This window comes from Fusarium oxysporum, chromosome 3 (genome assembly GCF_000149955.1).
Source record: "Fusarium oxysporum f. sp. lycopersici 4287 chromosome 3, whole genome shotgun sequence".
In the NCBI taxonomy this organism is placed as follows: Eukaryota; Fungi; Ascomycota; class Sordariomycetes; order Hypocreales; family Nectriaceae; genus Fusarium; species Fusarium oxysporum.
Genome location: NC_030988.1, coordinates 1,200,590 through 1,228,374, shown reverse-complemented (window position 1 = coordinate 1,228,374; position 27,785 = coordinate 1,200,590). Strand labels below are relative to the sequence as shown.

Here is a 27,785-nt window from a genome sequence, read left to right as displayed (position 1 = left end):
CCGGCCTTCTCCATCGCAATCCACAGCAGCACGAACAGGACGTCACAGACAACTCAGCTGGTGTGCGGTACAGAGGCAGGTGCAGAGAATAACACCGAGATAACAGATGGGCTGTGGGTCATAGTTGAATGGCCAGTGAACGGATCACGGACCTGCTGTCTTGTGGTAACCCCCTAGATGGGTTTGAAGGTTGTGTTGAGTGGCCTCACTAACATTAGAGGAAGGCCATGGAGGATCGATCCTGAACAGTCTTACATTAACTTTCAGGCAACGCCTTGTCACAGTATCGAAAAAAGGGTGTCACGCTTCAGTGACTCGGAATGGATAACGAGGGCAACTGTATGTCGAGGGGGCTAGCCTATGGAAGGATAAAGTTAGGAAAGACCCAAGTGTGTATGTAATTAGGGTTACAGAGGGTGATCAGTGGTGCGGTCAAAACGGCGAGGGGCACTACAGGGTAAGATGATGCACCAGGAGACATGAATAATGTAATACATGAAGAAGACGCGATGGCTGTGTGTATCATGTTCACGACTGAAATCGGCGTCATCACATCCGTAGAGATAAACGGCAACACTATGTCACCGAGGTTGTCGTTGGTTGTCGGTGCCAGTGTCGATTCGCCAACAAAATTGGTCATAGCTCACCTCCAACGTCGCCTAACAATGGATAGTCAGAAAATAAGAACGCGTGATCATGATAGCTTGTTGGAGGCTGGCTCTTTACGTCCCGATGACAGTCGCCACTTTATCGTTTCTTGCTACGTGTTCAACTGATGAACGGACAACCAAAGTGGCTGAGGAATGGCGGTCTAAATTGCCATGCGCCCCGTGCAGGCAGTCAGAAGACGGTATCTTCTTCAGAGGACTCTGATGACAGCGCACTTTTGTGGGGGAATTGCAGATGATTTTTCCAGGTCAAGGTATCATGAGCTCATCGGAACCCTGCCCCTCATTCTGCCTGGACGCTATGGGTAAGGAATGCATGCCAAACGGCTAGCGATTGCACAGGGACGCGGGAGTACGTGCACGTGAATCTAGGGTGCTGCCTTGGACCAAGGCCACTCTGCAAATCGTGGTGAGAGAGCACCGGATGCAAATCATCTTCTCCGAGAAGCGATCGAGATGTCGTCAAAGATTGTTCCCCCAGGTCGTTCGTAGTTGGTTCATACCCGCATCGTGTATCTGGCTTGGAGGCGGCGAAATCTACATCTTGTCGAAAGTCTCCAGGTGGGAGCTCTCTCCAATGGAATCGATCGGGGGTTGGCGAAAATTGAGAGCCGTGCTTCGCCAGGGACACCGCTGTAGACAGGGATCCGTTGCCGCTTTCGTACCGCAGTAGCTGTTAAGCTTATCTCGCTGCCAGGTACTCCAGTACATCCAGGTATCTTCTTTGGGGCGCACACGTTCCACCTGCCCCAGCGATTAACGGCCTGAAATGGACCCGCCCCGGTCACAGTGTTCTTCTTATTGGCCCTCGTGGTTGGTACAGCGTCGATTTCAGCTGTTAAAGAGGACATCCCCATGCAACCAACATGGTAGCAAACAATCAGGTTTATTGGTTCCATTCTTCGTCCAATATTTCCGCCCAACCGCAGCCGTCAATTTCCACATTTCCCTAAGCTCACAATTACGGCATTAGTACGACGAGAGACTTCAGGGCCGATACCTCATAGAGATTCTGATGTTGGTTAATTTAATGGTTTGGTTGAAAGCGTGGGGAAAAGCCCAAGACAAACAGCAAACGGAGGATCCGACGTCGTCGGGGTTTTGTGGTTCAAGAATAATGAATCGAGAAGAGTGATGCCTCACCCACGTCTTTCCACTCCGTACTAGAAGCTGATTAGTATTTGAAGCTTTTATAAGATCCTGGCGAGTAATAGGCCATGTAATGCACGAACTAGAGCTGTTGTCAGTTATTTTTAGCGCACCTGTGTCTTGTTGACTGAAGTATTTGGACTCCGTCCCACTAAACTTGTTCATGTTCATTATCGTTATCGCTTCCTTTAGGGCGCCAATAGGTGCGCACCTGGATGCGCACGTAAGTGTCACGTGTTGCGCACCCGGTGCGTCTGTAAGGGAGTTATGTAAGCCCAACACCCTTGTATGCCAGCCAGCCTATTGTATTTTATTGTATTGCTTCTAATCTCTAGATGACGAACTGCTCTGCTATACAGATTTTTTCTCACGGTGCCATAATTGGGATATAAGTAATGTAGGCGTTAATAATAATCTAAGCAGTAACTATGATACAGTCTTCAGCCAGTTTATCGTTCGAGTACAGAGCTTGTTGGTCGATCATGTCCTGCTCAACCCTCTTCCAAATCTCCTTCATGCCTGTTCGCCTGTTCGCCAGAGGGTTGTCGCCCATCTCCTGGGCGACTTGCCTCTCCACACGTTCATCTTCTACCCTGGTCCAATCCAAGTACGCCATCATCTCCTCCTTAGTCCACTCCCGTCCAGGTATCGTTGATGTGCATCGCTTACCCATCTGCTTATAATCCAAACACCAGCTGTAACTTGTCTTATCGTAGCGTTGAGGGAGGCCCATTGCCTTTCGATATTCCTGGTTAGTCTTTAAGCTACCTCGAGGCAGCTTGTTATACCATGCCATCCGTGCTGCAATATATCGATCATATATAGCACGAGGGTCATCATAGCGTATGTCTGGCCCAGACGCTGGTACCGATGGCGGCATATCTGGTGGTGGAGGTACATCCGCTGATGAGGATGGCAGTGCTATTATATCTGGCGGGGACGGCACCATCTCTTGATCACATAGTGCCGCTGGCGGCGCTACCTGCTGCTGTGGCAAAATTGAGCATAAGGATGGATCGGGAACTGGCTGTTGAGCCGAACTTGGTGTAGTCGATGGCGGCAGCGTATTTGGGGGCGCTGTAGAAGCTGAGGGAGATACAAGATGCGCATATCGCAATGGGCATGCCTTTGAGCTCATCCTGTGGCCCTGTGTATGACATCTTGAACATTTGGGGTTGGCTCTCGTCTGTGATGCTTGTTCGACGATCTCAAATGCACATGGCTCGCGCTGAGTGCTAGTCTTCGGCAATGTTGACGTAGCTGGCACCTGATCGAACTGACGGCGGGGCTCTATGAGCAATTGAGGGTTTCCTTCTCGTTGAAGATGCCAATGCGTATGGAAGTGGTGTAGTTGAAGCGGCTGGGCTTGTTGTAGAAGAGGCTCAATTGTGTGAGCGCAAGGGAGCCCAAGCGTTGCTGAGAAGACTCCTGTGCAGGCAGGGAGTCTGTCCTGTTGGAGCCGCTTTCTCTGCGCCTCAACCTTCCGCAATGCCTCGTGAGATACCCAGCCTCGTATGATGCTGTATAGACTCCCTGAGAGTTCTATGGGTGTTCGGATTTGCTGCTTCGCCTGGTTTGCTCGGAGCTCAGCTACTTGGTTAAGTATCGCCAGCTTGATAGCCCTCCAGGCCTCAAAGAGATCTAGCTGGGAAGTATCAAGGTACACCTTGATGAGCTGATGAATACCCTCGCCTCGAGATGTAACCACATTCTCAAAGTGAAGATACCGATCAACCCAAGCTTTCACGAGCTTTGTTTTGTAGAGGTCAAGCCATGTTTCGATGATGTAGGCGACCTCCCGGGCGTGAGCTGAAGCATAGCGCTCTTTGAGCTGCTGAAGCCTGTCTTCAAATGTCTCCTCATTTGCCGATGCCACGAGCTCATGCCATCTTCCGTAGAAGTCCTTCCACTCTTGGTGGCCTTGAGGCTTTTGAGCCGCATCGTTATGACGCATAAAGCTTGGCTGGCAGTAACGCAGGACTGCCTTGTTGGCATGCCAAAGGCATAGAAGCGATACTGCAGCCGGGAAACAATGAGATACCGCATTCATGCAGGCCAGACAGCGGTCTGTAAGGATCACAGATGGCAGCCTTGCGCTACAGGCTTCGTACATTGAACGTAGCCGATCTAACGCCCAGATGTAGTCCTTCTCCTCCTCGCCGCTGAGGAAGGCGAAGGCGATGCAGAATGATCGTTGACAGGCATCAACACCGACGATATCGAGAAGAGGCATCCTATACTTGTTTGTCTTATATGTGCAGTCCAATATAAGTATATCCGGGTATGACTTAAGGTATGTTAGCGACTCTGGGTGGGCAAACAACACAGCTGTAACCCGACCATCCTCGTCGAAGCGTATTCGACTCCAGAAACCCTCAGCCTCAAGCTCATTAGCAAGAGCTTGGATTGTGCTCTGGCCCTTCTTCTGGTCTCGTTTGCCTTGTGCAATGCAGTTGTAGATGTCTTGCTGGGTGGCATGAGACTCTGTGTTCTGACGTAGGTAGGACCTGATCTCTTTCGGTGCTACACCAGCGTTTGCAAGGTTGTTAATAGTTGACCTATCTGCATTGGATAGTTGACGATGGACTGGATGTGCAGACATGCTTGTGCTTGGCTCGTGGTTGTGATGGGCAAACTCGCTGCCAGGACGGTGTGTAAGGCGCCACGTTGTCTTATCCAAGGCCTCCTTCGCAAGGACTGAGAATTGACACCCTGTACGCCGTGTTGTAGTTGACCGTTGCCGTACGCCCGAGGCCTTTGGAGGTGCTCCTCCACGGTCACAGCTGAAGAAAACAATTCGTCTGCCGCTCTCTGTTTTCTTCGACTTCCCAGTGACAACGCATAGCCCCTGGGAGCTGCCCATGCATTGATCGCGGCGTGTAGGGCTTCCCGAGAGCCATACTCGCGTTCAGGAGGCAGGCAGTCATCAGAAAATTGACGAGTAGCTGTAACTGGATTCATTCTAGGAGAGATGATTTGAGTAGATCGTTGCGCGGCGAAGTGAGGCTCTTTATCAACGGGAAAGGGGTAGCTACAAGGGTGTTGGGCTTACATAACTCCCTTACAGACGCACCGGGTGCGCAACACGTGACACTTACGTGCGCATCCAGGTGCGCACCTATTGACGCCCCTTCCTTTAGTGGTGATGTGTCAGCAACGCAGACTGCGCTCGTTCAATTTGCTTCTCCAGCACCTCTACGCCTTCATGTTCGACTATTGTTCTCTGGAGCATAGATAAAACTAAATAAGAGCATTCAAACACCATTCCCTTGTGATTCATTTCCTTTCTAGATCAGAAAAGGTTGAATGGTCTCTGCATGTAAAGTTTCGACGGTCTCTTGACGGGTTTCCTTTAGGGTGTTCGAGGTTTTGGCGCGAGAATGCAACAAACACTCATACAGATGTATTCTTGGACCACTGTTGAAATCCATTTGTGCACCCATGACCATGTACGATGTGCCGCGACTACTGGGTTGAATTATAATCAGTTGTGGATATTGTCTTAGCAAACCTAGCGGGTTGAAAGTTATGTTTCTTGGCCATTTTCTCGACCATGACGGCGGAATGTTCCTGTGTAGAAAGACTGATAAGAACTAATAATTTGAGGTATACTGACTTTGCCAGTATTGGCTATTCCGGGATCCTACCTTTCCATGTTATACATCAAGACGTTGACAGTCCCATTCATGATCACATAGACGGCACGCTCTCACCTTCTCACTTCTTTCGACTCTGATAGGTGGGACGGACGGATCAGTTACACGTCAGAGATATATTTAAAACAACATTATACTTGGAGAAGTTCAATCGACATCCAGGTGGTATGCCCAGGAGGAACCCAGCCCGCAACCTAACCTGACACCCCTTCAAGTGCTGCATCCATATCTTCATACTCATCAATATCCTTGACCGGTCTGGCCCCTTAACATCAGTAATTTCCTCGGCCATCGTAAAAGCATCCCCCGGTCAGGGCTCCTCATCGGCTTTCTTCTGAGCCTCTTCCTGTCGCTTATTGACCCCTTCAGCCTATTGAGCGCATTGCAATGCCTGGGGTAGAGATTACAAAGAGTGGCGGTGCTTGTTAGGAAATCGAGTATGGCTACGTAGGGTTCTGCCATGGTAGTCATCTACTGTTCATTCCCAAGAGATATTGCCTGCGCGTAGAAGGGACCGACCTTCTCACCCTCGGCTTCACCTAAGCCGTGACAAAGTACCATAGACCCAATGCTTTAAGTTCGTACGGCAAGCCTTAAGCGGCACATACCAACGCTCAAAGTCGCTTACATGTTTGACAGGTCTGACCCCCGAGCTGACAGTGAGACCAGCTTTCCAAAACCTGACGTTGGTAATTTCTTCGGCCGCCTCAACGGCATCTCCAGCGTGCGGCTCCTCGTCAGCGTTTTTCTGAGCCTCTTCCTGTCGCTTATCGACCCCTTCAGCCTTGCATTGGGCCTTTAGATAAATCGATAAGCGTGCCCTCTGACTGGAAGTAGGGTTGAGATGCTGGTTGAAGAAATCCACAATTTCAGCCTTGGTTAGCTGTCTAATCCGGGCGGCATCGAGTTGACCTACCAGTGATTAGCATGTTCACAATCTTGGACTTTATGTTTCCTTGACTTACGAAACTCAAAATCATATTCTTCGCTTTCGATTTCGTCCCAATGCTGTTTAGATTCTTCTTCCAGTTTTCCAAGCTTCTCTAGACGCCGGACGATCAAACTTCGCTTGTGATCCTCAAGCTCAGTCTCGCTCATCTTCTCCAGAGTGTCCGCATACCTCATGAGGAAAGCCTCGATACGCGAGTCAAGGAACTCTGGTGCCATCTCACTCTGGATGAGGAAGTGGAAACCATATGTCGTCGAGAATGATCGACGTCCGCTCCCGACGATGTAACCGAGTTGCTCCTTAGTCCGGAGCTGATCAAAGGCTGGCTCACGGAGCATCTGTTCCAGAAGTAGAGTCTTGGTTCGAACGTCGCGATCGTCTCTGCTACCAACATAAAACCAAGTCCCGACGCAGTGGTTGACGTTGTCGGGATCCTTGAGGGTCTTTCTGAAGACGTAGTTGGAACCTTTGGTCAGAATGAGTGACCGCAGGATAGGCCACTGGGCCTTGGGCAAAACCCGCGGCTTCAGCATGGACTCGACCAGGCTGGCGAATCTATCTACCGATGTAGATGAAATGTAGATGTAGATAGATGTAGATCTACATCTATCTATCTACCAGAGGACATGTGGGTCTTCTATCTATCTACCTGGAGGTCCGGTAGATAGACGAAATGTAGATAGATGCCAAGACCGCGGTGAAAATTGGGTGAGGTAGTTGTACTTTCTCGGTACTGGTGGCATCCTCCTGCACCGAAGTATCGGTACCTCTGAAAATCCCTTCCCTAACCGTCCCTCATTTCCCGATTTCCCCACGCCATCCCCCTTTTTCGCTTGGGTCTTAGTTTGACATATTCTCATTGCCCTTAATGCCACCCAAAACCATTGCCCAAATGGCACCTCAAAGCGATTTATTCAGTTACGCAACCGATACTACCATATCGGAAATATCCTGTCCCGAAGACCCAACCTTGCCTATGCACAATTCCTCGTCTCGCAGCAGCCATTCAATCATCAAAGACTGGGATGCAGTATCGCAAGCTGTCCGCAGCCATTGGGTCCTCTCAGCTCGAACTGGTCAAGCTACCGGCTGGTTTTGGGCTCACGGCTATGACGTTCAAGCTAGGTCCAAAGGCAATGAGTCTGGCCCCCATACATGGCTCTGTTGCCACTGTGTCCAGCATGGCGTTCCCCGGCCAAAGGCTTATGTCTCGTCCAACACTCGGAACATTGAAGGTCATCTCAGCAAGGCCCACAATATTTTTCATCCAGATCCATCAAAAGCAACACGATATATGCAGGAGCGGCCCCCGAATCAACTGACCCTTCATGATTTGGCAGCCAAGAAACGGAAGAGGGACGACTTTCACGACGAGTTGGTTACTCGATTTGACAAGGCCACGTTCCAGCGCCATGTTGTCCAGTGGATCACCGATGCAAATTTGTCATTTCGCGTACCGGAGCATAAAGGCCTCCAAAAGGTCTTTCAGTACCTGAACCCCTTGGTTCACGAGACTTGCGCCAATCTGACCCATGAAACGGTTCGGGCTAGGATCATCGACGAGTTCAACACATACAAATCGCGCGTCATCCACACGCTATCACGAAGCCCAAGCCAGGTTCATATTGCATTTGATGGCTGGGCGTCCCGGAACAGACATTCATTCTTCTCCATAAATGCCTTCTTTCTCGATGAAGATACATTCCAGCCACGGAAGATCGTCCTTGGCCTCCCAAACGTCGCCATAGCGCACACGGGAGAAAATATCTCAGCCGCTGTTATGGAGGTATTAGATGACTTCGAGTTGATTGCAAACAACAAGGTTGGATACATTATTCTCGATAACGCCGCAAGCAATGAAGGAGCAGTCGAAGCAATAGGCCACAAGCTCCAGTGGCAGAATCCGGCCAGCAGAAGGATTCGGTGTTTCGGGCATATTCTTCATCTTGTCGCCAAAGCGCTCCTCTTCATTAAAGACAGCAATACACTCGAGGACATTGATGCGGACGATTTTGCAGAGTGGACAAAAAGAGGTCCAGTAGGTAAACTCCACAACCTTGTCGTCTGGGTCAATCGGTCGAATAAAGCGACAGCAATTCTGCGGAAATTACAAGATGAGGACCCTGACAAGTCCTATCCAGGCACTCTTGATGTCGTCCTTGACAACAGCACACGCTGGCTATCTCAATATTATATGATCGAGCGAGCAATTAAGCTCCGACGCTATCTGGAGGAGCTCATTGACATTACGATTCAATCAAGCAGAAAATTTCAACGACCCCGATCTACCCGTACCCAGCCGCCAAGCCAAATTCCTCGATGTCTTGAGGAAGCAAATCTACTAAGTGACGCAGACTGGGATGCCCTCAGTTGGTTCAGAGATATTCTTAGAATGTTCGATTCCTGTCTTTTGCGGCTTGAAGGGGACTGTCAGCTCCGAGTTCGTAAGGGAGGCGTTGAAGCTCAATATGGAATTATTTGGCAGGTTGCCGTCGCATTCGAATTCCTCCTTTCTACGCTGGAGAAAGCAAAGACTGAGGCAACACACCGGGCGGAGCCTAGTTACTATTCCTCGTGCGTCAATTCGGCCTGGGTCAAGCTCAACAAGTACTACACCAAGCTTGATGAGACGCCAATTTACTATGCAGCCACGGTTCTTCACCCCGGTATACAGTGGTCGTTCTTGACAAAAGCCTACGGTGAGAAGGAGGAATGGCTTTTTGCGGCACGCCAGCTCATCCAAAAGCTCTGGGAAGAGGAGTATCGCGACCTTCCCGCTCAGTGGGAAATCTCGAGCAGTAACCTTCCTGCCGCGGTGAGGGCGCGCGAGTACAATCCATTTGATTCCTTCCAAGACGAATTAATATCATCCACCCGCCATGGCCATGACGAAGCCACAGACGAACTGGAGAGGTGGTTGTCTACAAAGCAAGACATATACACAACATACGACAATCCTCTCGAATACTGGTCTGCGAAGCGATTTGAATATCCGCGAGTGGCGAAAATGGCGATTGACATCCTCTCTGTTCCAGCAATGGCTTCTGAGTGTGAGAGGACCTTTTCTTCCGCTGGTAGTATGGTTTCGCCCAAGAGGTCACGCTTAGATGCAAGCACAATTGCCGTTACTCAGACGGTAAGGTCGTGGTTACGGGCTGGGCTACTGGAAGGGTATGAAGGTTTGCTGAAGGAGGTGGGCGACGACACGGCCGAGGATTAGCCGACCGTCTATCTACCGAATCTATCTACATCTACATGTAGCCTACATCTATCTATCTACATTGCAGATTATGACTAAGCATCTACATCTATCTACATAAGATGCCGGTAGATAGATATAGATAGATTCGCCAGCCTGGACTCGACCATATGGGTGGCCTTAAGAGCATCCTTCTTGTACATGTTACCGTTTACGTACACTTCGATGAAGACCTGTCCAAGCATCTGCTTCTGGAACAGCCTGACACCTTCCAGTGAGACGCTTGAGAGCGCCGTTGCCAACTCCTCTGCTATAAAGTCCCCTCCGGGGGCATTGAGCCACTTGGTGTAGTTGCTAATCTGACAGTAGGCTGACTGCAGCTGCCAATTGCTGTATCCTCGGATCAAGCGCTCCCTGACGATCTCAAAACGATCTTCTTTGATATCCAGGTCTCGCATTGTTGTGACGACTTGTTCTAAGAGCACGGGCAGCTTATCATTGTAGCCGCCAATCTCCAGGAACACACCGCGCGAATGGAGACCGACGTTGTACTGCAAGCCAGTCAGCTTCGCGTCGTACGAGTACTCCTCGAGCCTATCACGGACGAGGTCCGAGAACAGTCGAGCCTTGACGTTATTTTCTGCTGAAGCATATATAAGTGGTGTCTTCAAGCTGACAACAACGTTGGCGCGAGGAACCCAGAATGTATCATCCTTCTTCCACCATGTCCTGGCAATGCAATCATTGCGGATAACCCTGGGGTTCTGTGCCGGCTTATCCACCTCCTTCCTCTTGACCTCGAGCTTGGTAGGAATAAACTTGTTCTTGTGAGGTAGGTGAAGGGCAGACAGTCGATCTTTGGGAGAGACTGCAAAGGCTTTCCTGCACTCCTCCATAAGATCATCGGGGATCTTTTCATGTCGATATTCAGTTCCGTACCACTTTTCCTTCTGGTCCCAGTTGCCAGGATATTCGCGTGATACAATGGTCATGCGGAAGTTATCCGGGTGAATCGTGGCAAGGGCCTTTTGGATCTCATCAGGTGCAAACTCTCGGAGACGGCTGTGTCCACTAAGCAGCCATTCCCGAGGAAGAGGCTTTTGCATGGCAGAGCTGATTCGGCAGGTAAATTCACAGGCAGGCGTCTTTTGCTCAAACATAAAATCGATATCAGCCATTTTCTTCTGCTCTTGGAAGATCCACTCCTGGGGCGGGCTCTCGCGCAGGAGACTGATGTACTGGAAAAAGATCTTGACGATTTCAGGGTAGTTCTCGAGACCCTCCTCCGTCAAAAGGACCTCTACATCAAAGGTACCAGGAGCACCGGGGCAGATGGGGGAGGCACCGGCGGTAAGACCATTTGCCCAACCTTTGGACTTGATACATGACATGATACTTCCCGGGCCCTCGTGCCCGATGAGATGGCTAATATATCGGCTAGGCTGAGTAGCAAACATAGACTCCTCATCGATAAAGGGGAATTGCAGGTTAAGCTCTATCGAGTCCTTAACAGGCTTCGCGAAACACTGCCTACCGAGATCGGCTTCCCTGAAAGGAAGTTCGCCGGGCCATCTGTTTGGCGGAAGCTTCTTGTTGATGACAGGAGAGAACAACTCAGCGACCCATTTCTGAAGCACGTCAAGCGGTTCTCTACCTAGAACAACTAGTTTCATGCGGTTTGCTGAATAGTGTCTGGCATGAAACTCGATAAACTTGTCCCTCACATTAATTCCACGTGCCTCGGGAAGTGTCTTGAGAGCCTCAAAATTGCCAGTACCGAAGTGGCAGAACGGGTGTTCAGGGTTAGAGAGAAACTTCCCTAGCTGAGGCAGCCTCCACGTGTCGTTTTGGAGATTCTTTTTGTGTTCTGAATCGACAGCCTGTAGCTCTCGATCCAAGGTCTCGGCAAGGAAGAGAGGCTCAATGAAGAACTGGGCGAATCGGTCGAGAGCCTCGCGCAGAGGAGATGGGTTGGTATCGGAAGGTTCCTGGCCATTGTCCGGCTTGGCAGAGATATCGAAAAAGAAGGTTGTCGATGTCGGCCCTGTGTAAGCATTTGAATCTCCTGCATTGGCGGAGATATATTGGCCGTATTCGTTCTCAATTGGAAATTTCTTGGTGCCCATGAAGAGAAGCTGTTGTCAGGGAGAGATATTAGCCTGTCGCCTGTACATCACAGCTGTTGGATCGGAGCACTTGCATGTTCGACCGCATGGGCCATACCGGGAATATCAGGCTCATCGCTAAAGTATCCCACATTGACATCTAACGCAGCGCTGGCCTTGTCGGTCTTGGGATCATGCACCAGGGTAACCTCGAGCTCGTTCCCCAGACGGATAACTCGGTATTTACGATCGTCTTGTAAAGGCTTCTCGAGGGAGTCAGTAACAAGCGTCACGGGTATATGAGCATTGCCCGCTACTGTGGGGGCATCTTCTTCGCGTTCCGAGTGAGGCATTGCTGATGCGATTGTGTTAAGACATAGATTCTCGGCATTCGTTGGCGTGATAAAATAAAAGAGGTGAACACAATAACAATGAAAGCTGAGATCGGCCAAGCGTTCCTAAGATCGAGGTAAGATGTTGGCAAGGTCGAAACCACTTATAGTCATGGTAATGGTTGGGGTGCAGGGCGGGTAAGTTAGTGCGAAGCTGGGGATGGACAATGCTGGTCCGACCTGAGCAATCCAGGCATCAAAGGAAGGAGACAAGAAGTCTATGGCATGGGACCGAAAGATCTGCAGCCGAAGCCTGCAGTGGCCCGTACCTCCCAGTAACAAAGGTGCAGAGTGAAGGCAATGGGACACAGGTCTGTTCCACATTTCCTCAGCGTCTTAGTTCATGAGTTCATGCAAACGAGGTACCTCACTCCCATGCATAGTACAAGCCTGTGCAGATGGTCCACGGCCGTTCCAAAGTACCGCTAAGCCGGCTGCGGTGAGTGGTAAGGGGTGTTTGAGCCGATGTTCGTATTAAGAGTTGGTCGTATCCGTACATGGCTGCTAGCTGTCGTTGTTAGCTCGGTTAGGAGGGCTCGGAGAAGAAGAAGAAGAAGAAAAGAGGAAACGGAACGGAACATGGCTCAAATTGAGGGCCGGAAACTACTCAACGCAAGCCATTGGCTTTTCCAATCGGGTCTCGTCTCAATTGCTGTGGGCTTGCATGTCTTGCTCCTTTTTGAGACAAAATCAGGGGCGACTGAGAGGCTGGCGGGGATCCCCTGGCGAGCGCAGGGTGAACCAAATCTAGCTACTTCTGTTAGCGGCGTCAGGGGTGTGCGGCGTGTCTGGCCCCTGTCGAAAAGCAAGGATGGCTGTTGCCGCCTGTCAGAGCGAACCACCCTGAAAAATGTCCCATCTAGGCGAACCCTGTCTCTCTATTGGGGAGGGCTCGCACTGTACCATCCACTGCAACCCATCCTGTGTGACTGCGGGTCTAGGGCTGAATTGGTAGTGCCGGGGTGATGGAGCTTGTGGGGCACCTTGCCTCTGATGCCTTGCTGCATGGCAATTTAGATAACGCAGCGACAAGGAAAGGTTGGTAAGAAGCGAGGGCGGGCGGAGGCGAGGTCCACAAAGTCATCCCATCAGCGACGGCAACACCAAAGATATTCCTGGTAGGTAGGCGGGGAACCACATTGATACCAATAGAATTAGCACGACGGTCATCGCAATGTTTGGGTCGGCCATCCTTACACGAACATGTTCTTTCGACTGTTTTGCGAACAGCGAGGTGTCGCTCAATCAACTAGCCTCTGTTGTTTCTACTGTGAAGCGCCTGTTAGATCGCCCTGTCAGAAAGCAGTGAGCTTCCTCTTGGGCACCGGCCCTTCTCAAGTCTCTGTTGTTTTGTACTTGCCTGTTGGGGTGGAGGTGCAAAGGCCGTACTCGGCAAACTGAAGCACGGCGCTGAACGATAACTGTTGGATGCTTCCATACTGACTCTCAAGTTTTATGGCACAATGAGAAGTGAAATTGCATTCTGAGTTTCTGGACAAAAGCCTTTGATTTAAATATTTGCTGGCAGTGACAGAAGTCCGCCTTACCCACTGCGCCCCCTCACAGCCACTTTGAAGACTGACCGAGTCTATGAATTCACCCAATAATGATTGGGTGAGGCACATGGAGCGGCTGATTCAATACATGACTACAGTGTTCAGGGTAGCAATCTCTCCAGGATCTTCCTTCCCAACGGCCGTGTCTGGTTGTTTGCGTTTCTTTCTCTGGACAAGCACCTTGACGCAACATTCGAAAAAGTCTAAGTAAACAGTAGCAGCAGCATACTGAAGTGCTATAGGCAGTGACGACACGTGCTCGGAGTCATGACAATACTTCCGCATGTCCACCATTAGCTTCAACAATACGGCGTCCCCAAATATCATATCGTGGATGAAGGGAGCTTCGCTATCACCAAACCGCTTGCCAATGCTCTCAAGGGACAACTTGCCAATTAAATCGATCTCAACAGTAAAAGATGCATCAATCGTTTTTTCCATGATTACGGTGCTTGTCTTGCAGCCATCGACAGTCCCGGCGGTAAATCTTCCAAGAGGGCTGCTCGGCTCGACACCAACAGCCTGCTGGAGCTCGCGGAGAAGGACAACGGCTGGTCCCAGTAGCTGAAGGCAAATGCTAATGGGATTTGCCTCAGGCATCACCATCTGATTCCGAATGTTCTGAGTCCACATGCCAAATAGCTCCATCCGGTTGCGGTGATGTTCCAAAGGTGCTGGTATAGAGTTGTCGGCCAGCGTTGCTGTCTTGGGCTCCAAATTTCCATCTTCACTTTGATTTTCACTAGTAATCGTAGTTGCCGTGGCACTTGATAGCCCTTCGGCGAATAGGTCGTCCGCATGGCTACTCTTGTGTGAAGTTGTAGGAGATTGGGGAGAAGATGATGAAGCCGACGATACAGAGGCCAATTCATTGCTTGTCATTGCGCCTCGGTGAGGATCCAACAATGAAGGCAGAGATGGAATGTGCTAGTTTGTGATTCTTTGTTCTTGATCGTTCTCGGCGTAGCAAACATCTATACCAAGACAGTGAAGCTAAAATCTCTGGTTCTTATATTCAACTGACATCCTTTGTACCTGATGAATCACAGCAGTCAGGGACCCCGGCACACAACATGCATTTGAGCCCGGCATGTCTCCCTCGGCGTCTAGTGACTGGGATCAGTATGATATCTTTGGCCGCTGGATAAGGCTGGTGGTTTCCGTCACATCTGTAGCGGATTGCTGGAAGTGAGATGGAAAGGAAGTCTCTACAACAGTCTCTGGAAAGGAGGGCTTTCATCACATTAACGTACATCCATCGGAGAGAATCGAATATCGAGAAGCTCATCTCACTGGTATCGGTTAGTCCAATCATACTTTTTCACCATTGAGCAGCGATCAAGCCTTTCTGGTTCTGAAGGCAGATAGCTGTAGCTTACGTGACATGGTTCAAACTCTGCACAAGGATGGTCATGTTGCGGCTGAAGAACATGGTCGCCGGCTCCGAGACCTGGAAGGTACGTCCCCGAAACGTTACAATAGATGTTTGCCAATAGCAACATCCGTAACCATGTGAAGTATGGCGGTGAGGCTCTATATCCCTATCGAAACAATTGTTAGTTGTTCATACATGCCTCCACGACAAAATCCAAGCTGCCTTTGGACGCTTCGACTACAACCCTCGACGCCAAGAAGCGCTATCATCGATGAAATTCGCGAAATCGGACGCCAGAACCGACAAGCTCGCGCCTTCACCAATAGCATCAACAATGCTTTGTCTTCTCGTGTTGTTCTGGTCGATGGTGAAGACAAATGGGAACAACAACCGGATGCGCAGTTCGAGCATGACAAAGCCAGGCACCCGGGCGTAGTTCTCGAGGTCGCATTGACTCAAGACCCGGATGAGTTGCGACGGATTGCCAGACGATACATCTATCATACCAATGGACAGATCAAAGTGGTTCTTGGCATTGATCTCAATGAAGACAAAGAGTCCACCATATCAGTTTGGAAGCCCACGTTCAGCCCAGCACAAAATGATGATGGAGTTGACATGGATATTGAGCAAGTTGCTCAGCTACAGGTATATCTTGTGTTCTTTCAGCTTCATACGTGAAAGGAACAAGCTGACTGATTCAGCCTTTTCGAGACGCCAACAAGAACCCTGTAAACGGTGCCTTGACACTACACCTTCACGACTTTGCGCCTGACAATCTATGTCAAGGCTGTCCCAACACTGCCTTCTTAATCTCATACCGCGACATGTCAGACATGATGGCTAAGGCCGAACGGCGCAAACTGCTACGAGAACAAAAGGAGGTACCGAAGCCCTTAATCCGCGTTGTTAAGAAGCGACGCTATTCAGAGAGCTCAGAGGGCCAGATGGCGGAAGAGGATGAGAAGCGATACTCCGATGAGGCAGACGATGCGAATGACAAGGAGGATCGTGACGACGGAGCTTACGAGCCTCCCAAGAGTCTTGAAAAAATAGCTTTTGTGCCTCGTAAGAAGCGTGGTCAAGGGGCGGGCTGGGACGATGGTTCTTGATTTTTTGGATTGCACTGGTGTTCTGGACAGATTATGAGCTCTAGATGAATAGCAAGGGAGTTGGATGACACCCTACTGTATAAAGGTTGAACCAAAACCCGCCGCATTGTCTCCCACCTATCTGACGATGTCTGTTAGACCTAGGGTTATGAAGAGAGTAGAGAGTAGAGAGTAAACGCGGTGAGCCAATCGTTTGACATAGTCATATCAGAATCTCAAAACAATCTTGATAATTTTGCCTTGCCTAGAATCTTTGAGTATTCTGTCTGAGAACTTTATGGTGCGTTGAGGGGATCTATGAGTTAAGAAAGCTGCACAGAGAATATAGGAACCAACAGGGTACCTTGCCTAAAGCTGTATTTATGACATGTACTATTTGATAGAACTTGTTCGTAAAGAGATTGCCTGCCGTAAAGCAAGGGGTATCTTGATTTTGGGCGTAGCACGCTTGGGGCTGCCTCGCACGCGCTATCGTCTTCGCTCCTGATACTCAACCCACAGCTATTCCCAGGTAAGACAGTAAACTTTGTCTGAGACACAATCGTTTCTTCATACGTAGTCAAGTAGTGGTCCAGATCTCTCTGAGCACTTTCCATTTCAAAATACCAGACTACATATCATTGGCAACTGTATCAGTCTTTGCAAACGACAAGTGGCTGTGATGCGTGGCTATAGTTAGCGACGGTTTCTGATTGGAAATCGCTACAGATCTCCGTATCTGGCGCAGACTGGACCATTGCTGAGGCAGGCTAGGGCTAGTGTATCATGTCTACTGCCTACGTGATAGCAGCTGACTTAGAGTTTGATCTCCACGCTTAGGCACATTCTGCAATCCAATACATCATCAACTATGAAATCAGTGCAGTTCCGTGATCTAACCGAAAGCATCAGACTATCGACTGCATCATCTCAGTAGCATGGAGTTGGTTGGTCCGCTTGAAGCTACGCGGTGGGGCATTAGAGTACCTCAACCAGCTGAATGTAGACCCGTTGCTTGAACAAGCCCCCTTGCAGAGAACTTGACACTATCGCAAAGCGCGCCATGATGTGCTGCAGCATCGTCTAGCATTCTCGGCCGGACCATTTACTGTGTCCCTGCTATTGATGAGTACACGGGGCCTTAGTATTCTTTTGACGGAGGGCAAGAATTATTATACACCTTAATATTAGAATCTAAAGGATCTGTGACGTTCTGCCTTTGGTAATCTATGGCCATGATAATGCTGATTGGGTTTGCAACCGATCGTGGGAGCTCCAGGAAAGAACGCTGGTGGTACCATTTCAATCAATCCTATTGATCTCGTTCCTGCTTCTCAGCTAATGGGATCCCCTCCCCTGTACCGAATCTTGAGGGCTGAAGGTGCGGTTGATGATTCGTTAAGCTTCCTGCATCAAGAGTATGATGGTAACTGACATGTGTATGCACAACACAGAGTAGGTGGATTCATGCAGGGCCACGAACTACGATGACCTATGCAATCGCCAGATCATCTGTATTTGCAATGGCTATAGGGGCCAGCTCGGCCACCGATATCAAGCCATTTTAGACCTTTGCAGATATTCCCGTGCCGCTCGGTCCTCTGCAGTATGCAGCATCGAATAGCAACCAGGAACTATCTGTGAGACTTGCAGTGTTGATGTCTAAGACTTGCAGAACTCTCCAATCCAACCCATTCAGTATGGTTCAGTTCTCAAGTGGCGGGGGATCTTGATGGTCAAGTCACTATATAACAGAGGCCCCATGTCCTTCGACAAAGCAAGCCAGCCTCCAGGTATTATCGTTATTCTTACTACTCTCCCAGCGACATTTCGGAGCCTTCACCTTGTTTAAGCTTTTCTTCATTCTTACGCCAAAATGCATCTCGAGTCAGATTACCGGTTCGGCATGGACGACGCCGCTTTCAGCCTCTGCAGCCAGCCCATGTCCTGTCCTTCTACCACCACAAGTTTCTCCTCGGCCTCATCAGCCTACGACCCGTTCACTCCTACACCTCGACGGTCAACACCTGATGGATTCAGCAACATCGACTTTGGGGTTTCTTACAGCCCTGTCCGTCACCGGGCAGAGCTGACCCCTCCCCCATCAGCAATGGGCAAGTTCATGTTCGGGCCTGTGAAGCCTGAGCCTGAGCACGCCTCATTCTTCGACTCCCTCCCCAGCACTCCCATGAATCAAGAGCAACTCGGCTTCGAGTGCGAGCATATGATGGACATGAACATGGCACAAAACGGTTCAATGGGATCACTAACACCACAAAGCTCCTTTGGCATGTATTCGTACTCTCCTGATGCTTCCATGGGCCCCGCCTCATTCACGATGACACCAATGCAAAGCATCTCTGGCTCTGAAGCTGCCGAGACCGGCTCATCATGGTGTTGTGCCAACGATAGCACCAACACATTCTTTCCCATCAGACAACTCTCTAGTGATTTTGACGCTTTTGACTTGGACCACCACTCTCAGTCACAGCTTGGTTACCATTTCCACGACCTCAACTCTCCTAACTACAAGCGTGCTCAAAGGAAGTTGATGGTGCACGAGATCCAACAGAAGAGTGCCGAACTTAAGCGAGCTCAGACCCGATCATCAAGGAAGCGATCGAGCAAGCCCAATTCTGCTCAAGTTAGTGTTCAAAGAGCCATGTGCAAGTGTGACTACCCTGGTTGCCACAAGGCCTTCCAACGAAATGAGCACCTTAAGCGTCACAAGCAAGTGTAAGGACTTACTAAGATTCATAAAAAAAAAAAGAACATTTTCACTAATAAACTACAGTTTCCATGGTGAAGGGCCCAACCGTTTCTCATGCGAGTTCTGCGGAAAGGACCAATTCAACCGTCAAGATAATCTCAACAACCACCGCAGGTTACACGTACGACCCAACAGCCGAAACCGCGGTGTTCAGTTCATCCCTGCTGCAGTCCCTGTCATTGAGCAAGAGGAGCGAAGCAGAAAGCGAAGAGCACCATCAAAGCCGAAGATGGCAAAGAAGCATTGCTCAAAAGACTAAGCTTGCCTGGTGTTTCTTTACTTTGCCGTTGAGCTAAAGCCACTGGAAGCGCCGTTGTTGTAGGCTTTTGACTTGAATATAGAGCCGCTTCTGCCCCCTTTAATCTTTCTACGTGGTGTCACGGGAACCCTGTTCAAGATAGGGGTGTCATACCGAATGCATCCCAGGCAACAAGTCCAGAGCTATATGATCATATAATATTCACTAGAGTACCCTAGACTTCAATAATTCGATACCATTGCTACAACTTTAGAGTATATTAGCCCTCATATACCTAGCATCTTAAATCTTCAAACGTATCCTCCTCAAACAGAGAGTCTTGGTGAATATTCCGCGCTTGTCATCTTAGCTTACAGCAGCTGCCCCATCTTGAAGCAAGTTATCGCAACAATTCTGATAGACAGAGTCTTTCGTGTCACCGGCCGCTGTACGGCTTTGCCTATAGGCTCTGCAAGGCTTTCCTCCATCGCCGAGTCATCAATATGCCTTTAGTCCACTGACAAGAGTGATGCAATGATGCTGCGGCTCAATCATTACCGAAACTTTAGCAATTTTAGGCCAGTCAGATTCTACCCCTTCAGTGCCAAAGTGGGGCTGTGTCAGAACGGCGCGCTCCGTGCCCGGTCTGTGATATTCTGGAATTAAGAAAGTTGAATACATTCGGCAAGCTGTAATTAAACAGATTCTAGGCGATATGAAGGACGCGTCTATATACGCTGTGGCTCTTCTCTACATTAGATTTGAGGCAGCGGGAGGCGTTTGTCGATGGCGTCGTCCAAATACCGGACAAGTGAACAAAGAGCGCTCCGAAGAAAAGCCTCCTATTGGCCATTGTATTGCTTGCAGATTCGACGAGATTGCTTCCCTCAGTCTTCAGCTTCAGATCCCTATCTACCTTCTCAGGCCTCTCTGTCTTACGTGTCAGATCGTTCTCAGCTTCTTCCGATATCAGCAATTAATTGGAGAGAACTATAGCCACACTAGAAAGTCACGGCCGAGATGATGAGGAAGGCAAGTGTTCCAATATATTACCCTCAGTTATGTGAGGTCGATCAGAATGACCCCCGCCGCCTCCCCACATCTCCATTACCTACGTCCGTTACCATGGTATCGCCATCATCTGGGCTTTGCTTGACGGGAATGCCTTCCCGATATTTCGCCTTATAGACGTGAAAGCCCTGCAAGCATGCCATCTAACGTAAGGTCAAATTCCGGCGCTATCGGGGTGGCCTACGGCCCTTCCTCCGGTAGCGAAGGTGCAGAAGCGATGGTAATGAGCTGTTCCCGGTTCTGATGACCGCCACAATTGTAGAGTCTGGTTGTCTTCTAGCGCAGAGAGTAGGCATGCTGCATGGACTCTCCGCGACATAATATGCCATCCAGGAGCTATTCAGGCTCAGTTGCTAATACAGGAGGTTCAGTGGTACAATATAAGTTGTTCGGAGTCCGGACTATGCTTAGCTCACGACTTGCGACACGCCTGGAGGTCTCCCATGACATGAACCCCCCCCCCCCCCCTTCTGGCCTGCGCTCTTATCCGTCTGATTGATAACATGAGATTACTCAATCAAACAGGTTCTGCCGCTGGAGAATATGGAGCCATCATAATTAAGAACTTCGGACTTGACCCTGCACGTCAAGTCATCATACATTCTGCCTAACAGCTGTCGAGCCCTTATCGGCTAAGCAATTGCAACAGAATACGAAGAGACGGATAACAAACAGAATGCACGCATTAAAAATTTCGGTATCAACTTGAGATGGCATCCAGCACTGATCGCCATACACAGCATCAAATGGAAAGGAAATCTATAGAGGGTGGTAGAAAGGAGGAAATAATACACACCACGCTGGCCACCGTCGCGAGAGACCTCCTAGATCATCTCGTTTCGGTTCAAGCTAGTCGACAAGTGCTTGTTTCGAGAATCAATTGGCGAACGCGAAACATCAGGGTTGAATGACACTGGCGGGGGAGACTTCATCGTCGAGGTATAGGAATGCTCTCAAAGGGAGCCTCGGAAGGGGCAAATCGGACATGCTCCTTTCGATTGCGGCTGGCAGAACGAAGTCGCTCACTGACCTTGTGAATGCGGCCTGAGATGCTGCTGTCTCCAATGCTTCTGCCTCGGTTGTGGCTCCTGTGGGAAGCTGGTGCCGGAGGGCTGGCCTCTGACGCTTGATCATTACCAGATGATAAATCGTCGTCCATGACAATATCAATCATGCCTGATGCAACAGGGCCAGTCTTCTAATATCGCTGGGCGTGTTGCAAAGGGACAGGAGGCGGTGGAGGTGAAGCCAAATGCCTGAATTCCTTGAGAACTGGGGGCGCCGGAGGAGGGGGAGGGGGCATAGGATCTTCGTGAGAGCGTCGTTGCTTACTAGGGACAACTTCTTCGATACGTCCAACACTGCTCTTGCGTGCAAGACGAGCAGGGCGCTGGCCAGGTTCATCTGGAATTGGGGCTGACATGCTACGAGGGATATGAGGTCGCGCCGGTGGCTGGTAGACGGTGGATCGCAGCAGAGTGAGACTGGGCTCGGGGACTGGCGCTTCTCTCTCAGGCGACTGTTGAGGTGAGGTTTCTGGCGAGTATCGCTGAGAGAAGCTGGCTGGAATCGAAGGCACGTTGGGTCTGGGAGTGCTTCCTGGTTGATCATGGTTGCCCTCAATGATGAGTCTCATGGCTTTGGGGGTCGCTGGAAGTCCAATAACAGGTCCGTTGCGGGCGTACATGCTCTTTTGTGGGGGCTCAGTAGCACTGCGAGGTGGGATATCGTCAGGTAGAGGCTTAGGCTCAGCAGTCTTAACCGTGATCGCAAAAGCAGGAGCGAACTCGTTAGAATGAGGGATTGAAGGTGTTTGGGCACGCTTGGCCAGAGACTTGCGGCGCTCCTCGAGTTCTCGTGCAGCCTGTTCCTTCTTTCGCTGACGCTCGTTATTCATTTGCTTGAGGTCACCAGCATGCTCAGTTGAAGTGGAACCGTCAAAGTTGGCGACCTCAGAATTGGCTCTGCGTCGGTGCTCCGAAGCATCTTGCTTGCTCAGTGCCGGCGAGCCAAGGCCTCGGCTGCTACTGCGGCTGTGCTTGTTCCTGAATTCCTCTTGAGCTGTTATGGCTGCTCTGTAGTTCTCTTCATCCTCGGAACCCTGGTACTGGTGAACAGTAGCACTCAGAGGCAAGGGTGACGAAGGAGAACGCTGTGCAGAACTCTCCCGGCCTTGGCTTCGGGCACGAAGTGTGAGAGCTGGCGGGCGAGAGAGACCTTCTGGGCTCCTGCGGCGGCTTCCACGGTTTGAATTGCGGCTTTGTGGTTTGACAATTGAACCGCTTACCTTGCGTACTGTGTTTGGCTCACCGATCTGACCATGTCGTGGAGTGCTCAAGTTCAGCAAGTACTCTGGAGACATGGGGATTGGGGAAGTTGGTGATCGTTTTGCCTTGGGCCAATGGCAAGCGCTGACACGTCCACGGTCCTCGGAAGGTTCCCTGGAGCGTGTGGTTCGCTCTCGACTTCCAGGATGATCTGGTGAAGCATCCCGAGTTCTTGAATGGCTACGCTGACGACTGCGTTGTCTCTTGGAGTAGTGCTTGGCAGCATCCAAGCTATGGATGTAATCTTCTCGGTTTCGCACAGCTTGATGACGAAGGCTTCTTCCGGCGCTCGACGCAGAAGTGACCGAACCTGTCACAGAGGCTGGGCCTCTGCGGCGAGTTGGCCAGTGGTAGCGAGTAGAAAAAGTGACGGACTGCTCTGGGGATGTAATGTCGTCATGAGAGGGCCCAGGATGCAGCGGTAGATTCACACCCACAGGAATGCGGTCACGAGAGCCATTGCGATGGTTACGTGATGTTTGTTGCATTTTCAACATAGCGGCCTGGTCCGGTGGCGGTGAAAAATCTCCTTCGCTCGCTTGGACAATGAGTTGAGCATGCTCTCGCATCATCATCGGGCTTGCAGTAGCGGCACGATGTGATGCGGTACCCATCATCATGTTGTCATTGCCAGATGGTGTTCGAACATGACCAGATCGAGGCTCATAGTCATCAGGCACAGCAGACAGCTCAGCAGATCGAAGTGCCCCCGGTTTGAGGTCTGAGGGAATCTCACCAATGGACGGCAAACGCCCACGTCCTCGGGCAGACACTGTGGTATTGAATCTGCTATTGTTTGAAGGGCGAAGGAAGGCTGTCGGGGCCTCGTTGTTGGAGGCATGAGAGAAAGCGGGAGAGCGGGCAGAGTCAGCGATAGGGGTAACACCCGCGGCAATCGGGGTTTGACCACCGTCGCCAGCAAAGAACTTTGTCTTTTGCATTTGATCACCAAATGAGGTGATAAGCTTGAGAGCAGAGGTCTTTGCGATGCTGCGTTGGAGGCAACGTTGAACACCGGGAGGTGAGAGAGGCGGGCTTAGGATCTCAGGAATACTGGGAGTCATAGTCTGGAAGTTCAGCTGCGCGGCGGATGGAGAAGTCCAAGGCTCAGTAGACTCCTGGTCGGTGCAAGCAAAGCATCGGATTGCTAGCTGCTGTTGGCCATGTTGAACTGCCCACTTCCCCCATTTCCTGATAATAGCAGCTTGTCGTTCCCAAACACTAGGGGCTGAGAGGCATGTGAGGATCAGTGCCTCCATGTAACGCTTGTGAGAGATATAAACCTCAATAGCGTCATTGTGATCACCCATGCCAAGCATAATAGTAACTGCTGTGTGCACGTCGCCAGCCTCAAGCAGGCGCTGGACGTATGTATGGCCAAGCTTCTGTTGTGAGGCATGGCCGCCGATGCCACTCAGAGCCAATAACATCCAGTCAGAAGAAGTCATGTTCTCGAAGTTTGCGTTCATGATATTGGGATTGATATCATCAAGCCATTTGGCCAAGAGAATGCGGCTGGGAGATCCTTGGGTATGCCTACTCATCTCATCCCTAATCAGGTCTTCAACCTCTTTGTTCCATCCGAAGATGGTATTGAGCATTTGACGGCGCAGATCATCATTGGTGAGACGAGCACTGTTGGCACCCATAGCATGTTTGTAAGGAATGTCACTGAGACGCGCCCGAGCACACTTGAATAGGTCGTGCACCTTGTTGTCGTCAGGGCTACGGGGAACTTCATTGCGCAGGCGAGAAGGTCTTCTTCGTGATCGGCTTGAGGCTATGGAAGGAACACTTGTAGTGCCAAGAGAGTATCCCATGGAATAAGTGTCCAAATCTCTCGTGTTACCGTGAGCACTGTTGCCAATAGTTGATGACCTGATCGAGGTTGTAGCCGAGATATAGGTGTTTTCTGACAGTCCTCTTGACCTCATGGATCCGGGGTAACGGCCAGGGGTTTGGGACGACCCAGCTGAGGATTTCGATAAGGATGAAAGTCCGCTCCGACTTGAGACAGGGCTAGCTGATTCGTAAGGCTCATTACCAGAGCCGTAAGCTTGGCGTCGAGTCAGGCGAGCAAATGGTGATAAGTGATCTTCGTCACTCTCGGAAATATCCATATACAGGGGAATAGAGCTCGTCTCAGACTCGGAGGCGATAGTAGTAGTCGAGGTCGCTGATCGATCACCACTTTCTTCTGAGACTGGAGGAGAGGGTGGCAATAGGATTGCTGGGTGTTGGACATTGGCAACCATGATGGCCGGGGACTTCAGGTCGAACTGCTGCACGGTATTATTGGGTCCAAGGGTGAACAACGTGGCACCTGGGCCATAGACGGCGAGGCCGCGAACAAGATCAAGAGTCGGGATGGGATCATGGGTGATGTGCTTTGTCCTAACATCCCATGACTGTGTTTGCCTGTGTATATGTTAGTTGATGATAAGGAGTCATGCAGCTAAGCGCGCGCGTAGCCTAGGGTGTTTTATGGTGATGGCAAGCTGCAAACTTACGAGTCGGAATATTGAATTATGCGACCGTTCTTGGACCATCCCATCCAGTTGGGTCCATCCCTCGTGACCTCAGCTTTCCTAAGGTTTCGAACCACCTTTGCAGGGTCATCAGCGCTGTACTTCTTTGCCACGCTCCAGACTCGTAAGTCACCGTCATGCATCTGGACAGCAAGCATGTCGGACTTTTGCCGAGGCGAAGAAGCATGCCATGCGAGGTTGACGATGGGTGATGGTCCTTTGGAAGTGGTAAGATTGTGTAAGATAGTAAAGCGTGGTTGCAAGGTTGCAACGAATAAAGAGCCATTCTGGTAGCTGAGACTGTGTTAGTGAGATTTGAGTGAAAAGGAGGATCACGACTCACCCGATAGCAAAGGTTCGACAATCAGCCGACGGTGCCAATGCCGTCACAGAAATTTGGTCAGTAGTTCGTGAAGAAACATGTTCGGATGTTGAAGGCTCAAACATGATAATGCTTCCTTTTGTATTGCCTTCAAATAGTCAGTCATGATCATCAAAACTTATTTCAGTAACTTACCAAAAGCCACATTGCCATTTTTCATCCACGCTGCGACAGTTAAATGATCATAACAGGCAAATCGAGAGATCTCATCGCCTGTCATTAGATCCCACACAATTGCTGTTTGGCCAGCATCGTAACTGACAACGAAGCGGCCACCACCAGCCTCACTCTGATTATCAACCACTAACAATTGAACCTCATCAGCGTGTCGAGAAAACCTTCGTTCAATGGTAAGAGTATCATGGTGACAGCAAACAACGGATGAACCCTGGGCGTACAAGAACATGGACGCAGTGGCGGCGCAGGGGTCAAAGTACTTTAAATCGGTAACATGAGGCATCGTGGTGTTATATAGGACCTGCGACGTCTGCCTGCTTGTTGCGGACGTTCTACCGGAACCGAATGGTCCAGTCCGGTTTGAGGCGAAGTTCCCAAGATATTGTGAGCTAAGTGGCCAAAATTGACTCAAGTAGCGACGCTGACGGCTGTTAACGGATATCAAAGCGAAGTCGTAGAGTATGGCCTTCAACCTTACGTTTGCAATCCTTAGGCTTTCGGTGGGCAGTAAAAGGTGCGGGTGGCATCACCTCTGGCTAAGTGGACATGGCAGTCGGCCGCTATAAATCCCAAATCGTCACATCGTGGGATCTTCCTGGAAGAGTATACCGGCTAACAGCAGGCGGGGCCAACACTCTCCACAAAACCAAGATTCCTCCCGTATCTAAAGCCGACAGGACACTTGTACGGCACTCGTTAGCGCTGGAGAGTACATATCTAGGTACAAGTAGGTTATCGTCACTAGCTTCCGCACGTTGGGACAAACAAGGAAGGCGATCCAGTTCCAATGGCCCATGAGATCTCCGTCGCGCAGCCAAAGTTCGCAGTACGGCACAGATGAAAGAATTGGGAGACTGGAATTCCTCCAAGTGACAATGACTTCTATGAAGCATTGAGAGAAAAGACAAATTTTCAGCGAAACTGGTCGACAACAGTTCATTTTGCTACATGGGAAGAAGCGAACATACAAATGCACCAATGCCTGGGTTTTCACGATGCTGGTGATTCTGTCATTCAAGCCGAAGGTTGTGATCTGAATGGGAAAGCACAGCGCTTACCAACGATGATAATTGGTCAGTTTCTCAATTGCGTTGAATACGCTTTGAGAACTTCGTCTGCTTCTCGGCCAATGCGTACATAGTCTCGCTCCACGGCGTCTGGGCTGAGTGGCAGTTTGATCATCGCTGCCATTCAGCCGTCGCCCGTCGCCAACCTGAGGGTATTTGGGGCAACGTGAGCAATCGAAAGTGGATATCACAGGCTCGGCGTTGGTGGCCAAGGCACGGGCACGTACCGTGCTCACCGACCATCTCAACACTATGAGGCGAACGTTGGCGCTAAAGAAAAGTAATAAGCCATCTGATCCCTGGACATTTAATGATTAGGATGAGAGGTTATACTGTACTAGGTTAGCTACTCGCTGTTCGATTTTAGGGCCAACATCATCATGGACCTTTTCATCACCTCATTCTTCCTAACAGGCTGGCGATCGTCATCTCTAATCGGAGTATGGATATATCCCCCGGCCCCTGTCAACGCCCACCGCCAAACGCTATTACCTGTGATCCCTGGTCCTTGCTATCACGAACTCTACCGTTACCATGATCAGTGCTCCCACTTATTTACTTTCGGTCCCGTACAGAGCTTACCGTCAAATTTGGCTCCCGAAGCGACGAAAGATTTTTGTGACATTAGCGGACCATTGATCCATTGAACTGCAGCTCTGTATGTACCACTAGGAAATGGTTTTGGCTAAAGAATAGGTTCTACTTATCATGAAGACGTGCACGAAGAATACGGAAATGTCGAGGCTTTATGCTCAATCATGCCGCCAGTCATGCCGCCCGTTGGTGCCATTCTCACCCTCATCATCCCTATCGTTTCTCTTCTCGTCTGAACCATGCAAGCGAGACGCTTACCCGGGATCCCAGTGAACACGTCAAAAAGGGCACCCCGCACGCTTCCATTTTAGGATCCACAACCCCCTGTGCGGCCCTGTCCTTTGCACTAAACACGGAGGGGTTGCCGCTGTGCTGAGTCCACTGGCGGAAGCTTTGTCTCTGGCACTGTGCCCTGCCCCATTATCTACCATGCCGGGAATAATGGCACACTGAACGAGACAAGAAATGAAACGGTTAACTAGCAGAGCTGA

The 27,785-nt window shown here is 50.2% G+C and overlaps 8 protein-coding genes across 12 annotated transcripts; 3 read left to right on the top strand and 5 right to left on the bottom strand.

The window, feature by feature from the left end:
- Positions 1-5,944: 5,944 nt before the first annotated feature.
- FOXG_12572 (insulysin) lies at positions 5,945-6,955 on the bottom strand (the record flags this gene model as incomplete). The annotated part of the gene is made up of 3 exons (XM_018392387.1): positions 5,945-6,012; positions 6,059-6,385; positions 6,439-6,955. The coding sequence occupies 3 exons, from the start codon at positions 6,953-6,955 to the stop codon at positions 5,945-5,947; spliced, it is 912 nt and encodes a 303-aa protein (XP_018252039.1).
- A 2,553-nt stretch (positions 6,956-9,508) lies between these two features.
- Positions 9,509-13,582, bottom strand: FOXG_12571 (insulysin). 5 transcript variants are annotated; one of them, XM_018392384.1, is made up of 4 exons: positions 13,479-13,582; positions 12,490-13,386; positions 11,822-12,431; positions 9,509-11,756 (listed from the first exon to the last, which is right to left on the bottom strand). In XM_018392384.1, exons 3-4 carry the CDS (start codon positions 12,077-12,079, stop codon positions 9,735-9,737), a joined length of 2,280 nt encoding a protein of 759 aa, XP_018252035.1. In that variant the 5' UTR covers positions 12,080-12,431; positions 12,490-13,386; positions 13,479-13,582; the 3' UTR covers positions 9,509-9,734. The 5 variants fall into 5 exon arrangements, with proteins under 5 accessions (XP_018252035.1, XP_018252036.1, XP_018252034.1 ...); XM_018392385.1 differs by having other exon boundaries at positions 11,822-12,869; positions 13,022-13,386; XM_018392383.1 differs by having other exon boundaries at positions 11,822-13,386.
- On the top strand, positions 12,158-12,413 carry FOXG_21008 (uncharacterized protein; the record flags this gene model as incomplete). The annotated part of the gene is made up of 3 exons (XM_018401339.1): positions 12,158-12,195; positions 12,229-12,256; positions 12,312-12,413. The coding sequence occupies 3 exons, from the start codon at positions 12,158-12,160 to the stop codon at positions 12,411-12,413; spliced, it is 168 nt and encodes a 55-aa protein (XP_018252038.1).
- A 25-nt stretch (positions 13,583-13,607) lies between the features above and the next one.
- Positions 13,608-14,556, bottom strand: FOXG_12570 (uncharacterized protein; the record flags this gene model as incomplete). Its single annotated transcript, XM_018392381.1, has 1 exon — positions 13,608-14,556. One exon carries the CDS (start codon positions 14,554-14,556, stop codon positions 13,756-13,758), a length of 801 nt encoding a protein of 266 aa, XP_018252032.1. The 3' UTR covers positions 13,608-13,755.
- A 688-nt stretch (positions 14,557-15,244) lies between these two features.
- On the top strand, positions 15,245-16,161 carry FOXG_12569 (uncharacterized protein; the record flags this gene model as incomplete). The annotated part of the gene is made up of 2 exons (XM_018392380.1): positions 15,245-15,697; positions 15,754-16,161. 2 exons carry the CDS (start codon positions 15,245-15,247, stop codon positions 16,159-16,161), a joined length of 861 nt encoding a protein of 286 aa, XP_018252031.1.
- Positions 16,162-17,940: 1,779 nt separating this feature from the next.
- Positions 17,941-19,412, top strand: FOXG_12568 (uncharacterized protein). Its single transcript, XM_018392379.1, has 2 exons — positions 17,941-18,876; positions 18,935-19,412. The coding sequence occupies exons 1-2, from the start codon at positions 18,017-18,019 to the stop codon at positions 19,167-19,169; spliced, it is 1,095 nt and encodes a 364-aa protein (XP_018252030.1). The 5' UTR covers positions 17,941-18,016; the 3' UTR covers positions 19,170-19,412.
- A 1,735-nt stretch (positions 19,413-21,147) lies between these two features.
- FOXG_21007 (uncharacterized protein) lies at positions 21,148-21,393 on the bottom strand (the record flags this gene model as incomplete). Its single annotated transcript, XM_018401338.1, has 1 exon — positions 21,148-21,393. One exon carries the CDS (start codon positions 21,391-21,393, stop codon positions 21,148-21,150), a length of 246 nt encoding a protein of 81 aa, XP_018252029.1.
- Positions 21,394-21,417: 24 nt separating this feature from the next.
- Positions 21,418-26,288, bottom strand: FOXG_12567 (uncharacterized protein; the record flags this gene model as incomplete). The annotated part of the gene is made up of 5 exons (XM_018392378.1): positions 26,112-26,288; positions 25,592-26,054; positions 25,418-25,544; positions 25,057-25,368; positions 21,418-24,964 (listed from the first exon to the last, which is right to left on the bottom strand). The coding sequence occupies exons 2-5, from the start codon at positions 25,914-25,916 to the stop codon at positions 21,418-21,420; spliced, it is 4,311 nt and encodes a 1,436-aa protein (XP_018252028.1). The 5' UTR covers positions 25,917-26,054; positions 26,112-26,288.
- Between the last annotated feature and the right edge of the window lie 1,497 nt (positions 26,289-27,785).

What these genes read in the sequence shown, in the direction of transcription:
- FOXG_12571 (XM_018392382.1), bottom strand. Translation starts at nt 12,079, where the DNA reads ATGCCTCACTCGGAACGCGAAGAAGATGCCCCCACAGTAGCGGGCAAT. An exon ending in TGGCCCATGCGGTCGAACAT is followed by an intron (nt 11,757 to 11,821) that starts GCAAGTGCTCCG and finishes CCCTGACAACAG; the next exon opens with CTTCTCTTCATGGGCACCAA.
- FOXG_12568 (XM_018392379.1), top strand. Translation starts at nt 18,017, where the DNA reads ATGCATCTCGAGTCAGATTACCGGTTCGGCATGGACGACGCCGCTTTC. An exon ending in CTTAAGCGTCACAAGCAAGT is followed by an intron (nt 18,877 to 18,934) that starts GTAAGGACTTAC and finishes AATAAACTACAG; the next exon opens with TTTCCATGGTGAAGGGCCCA.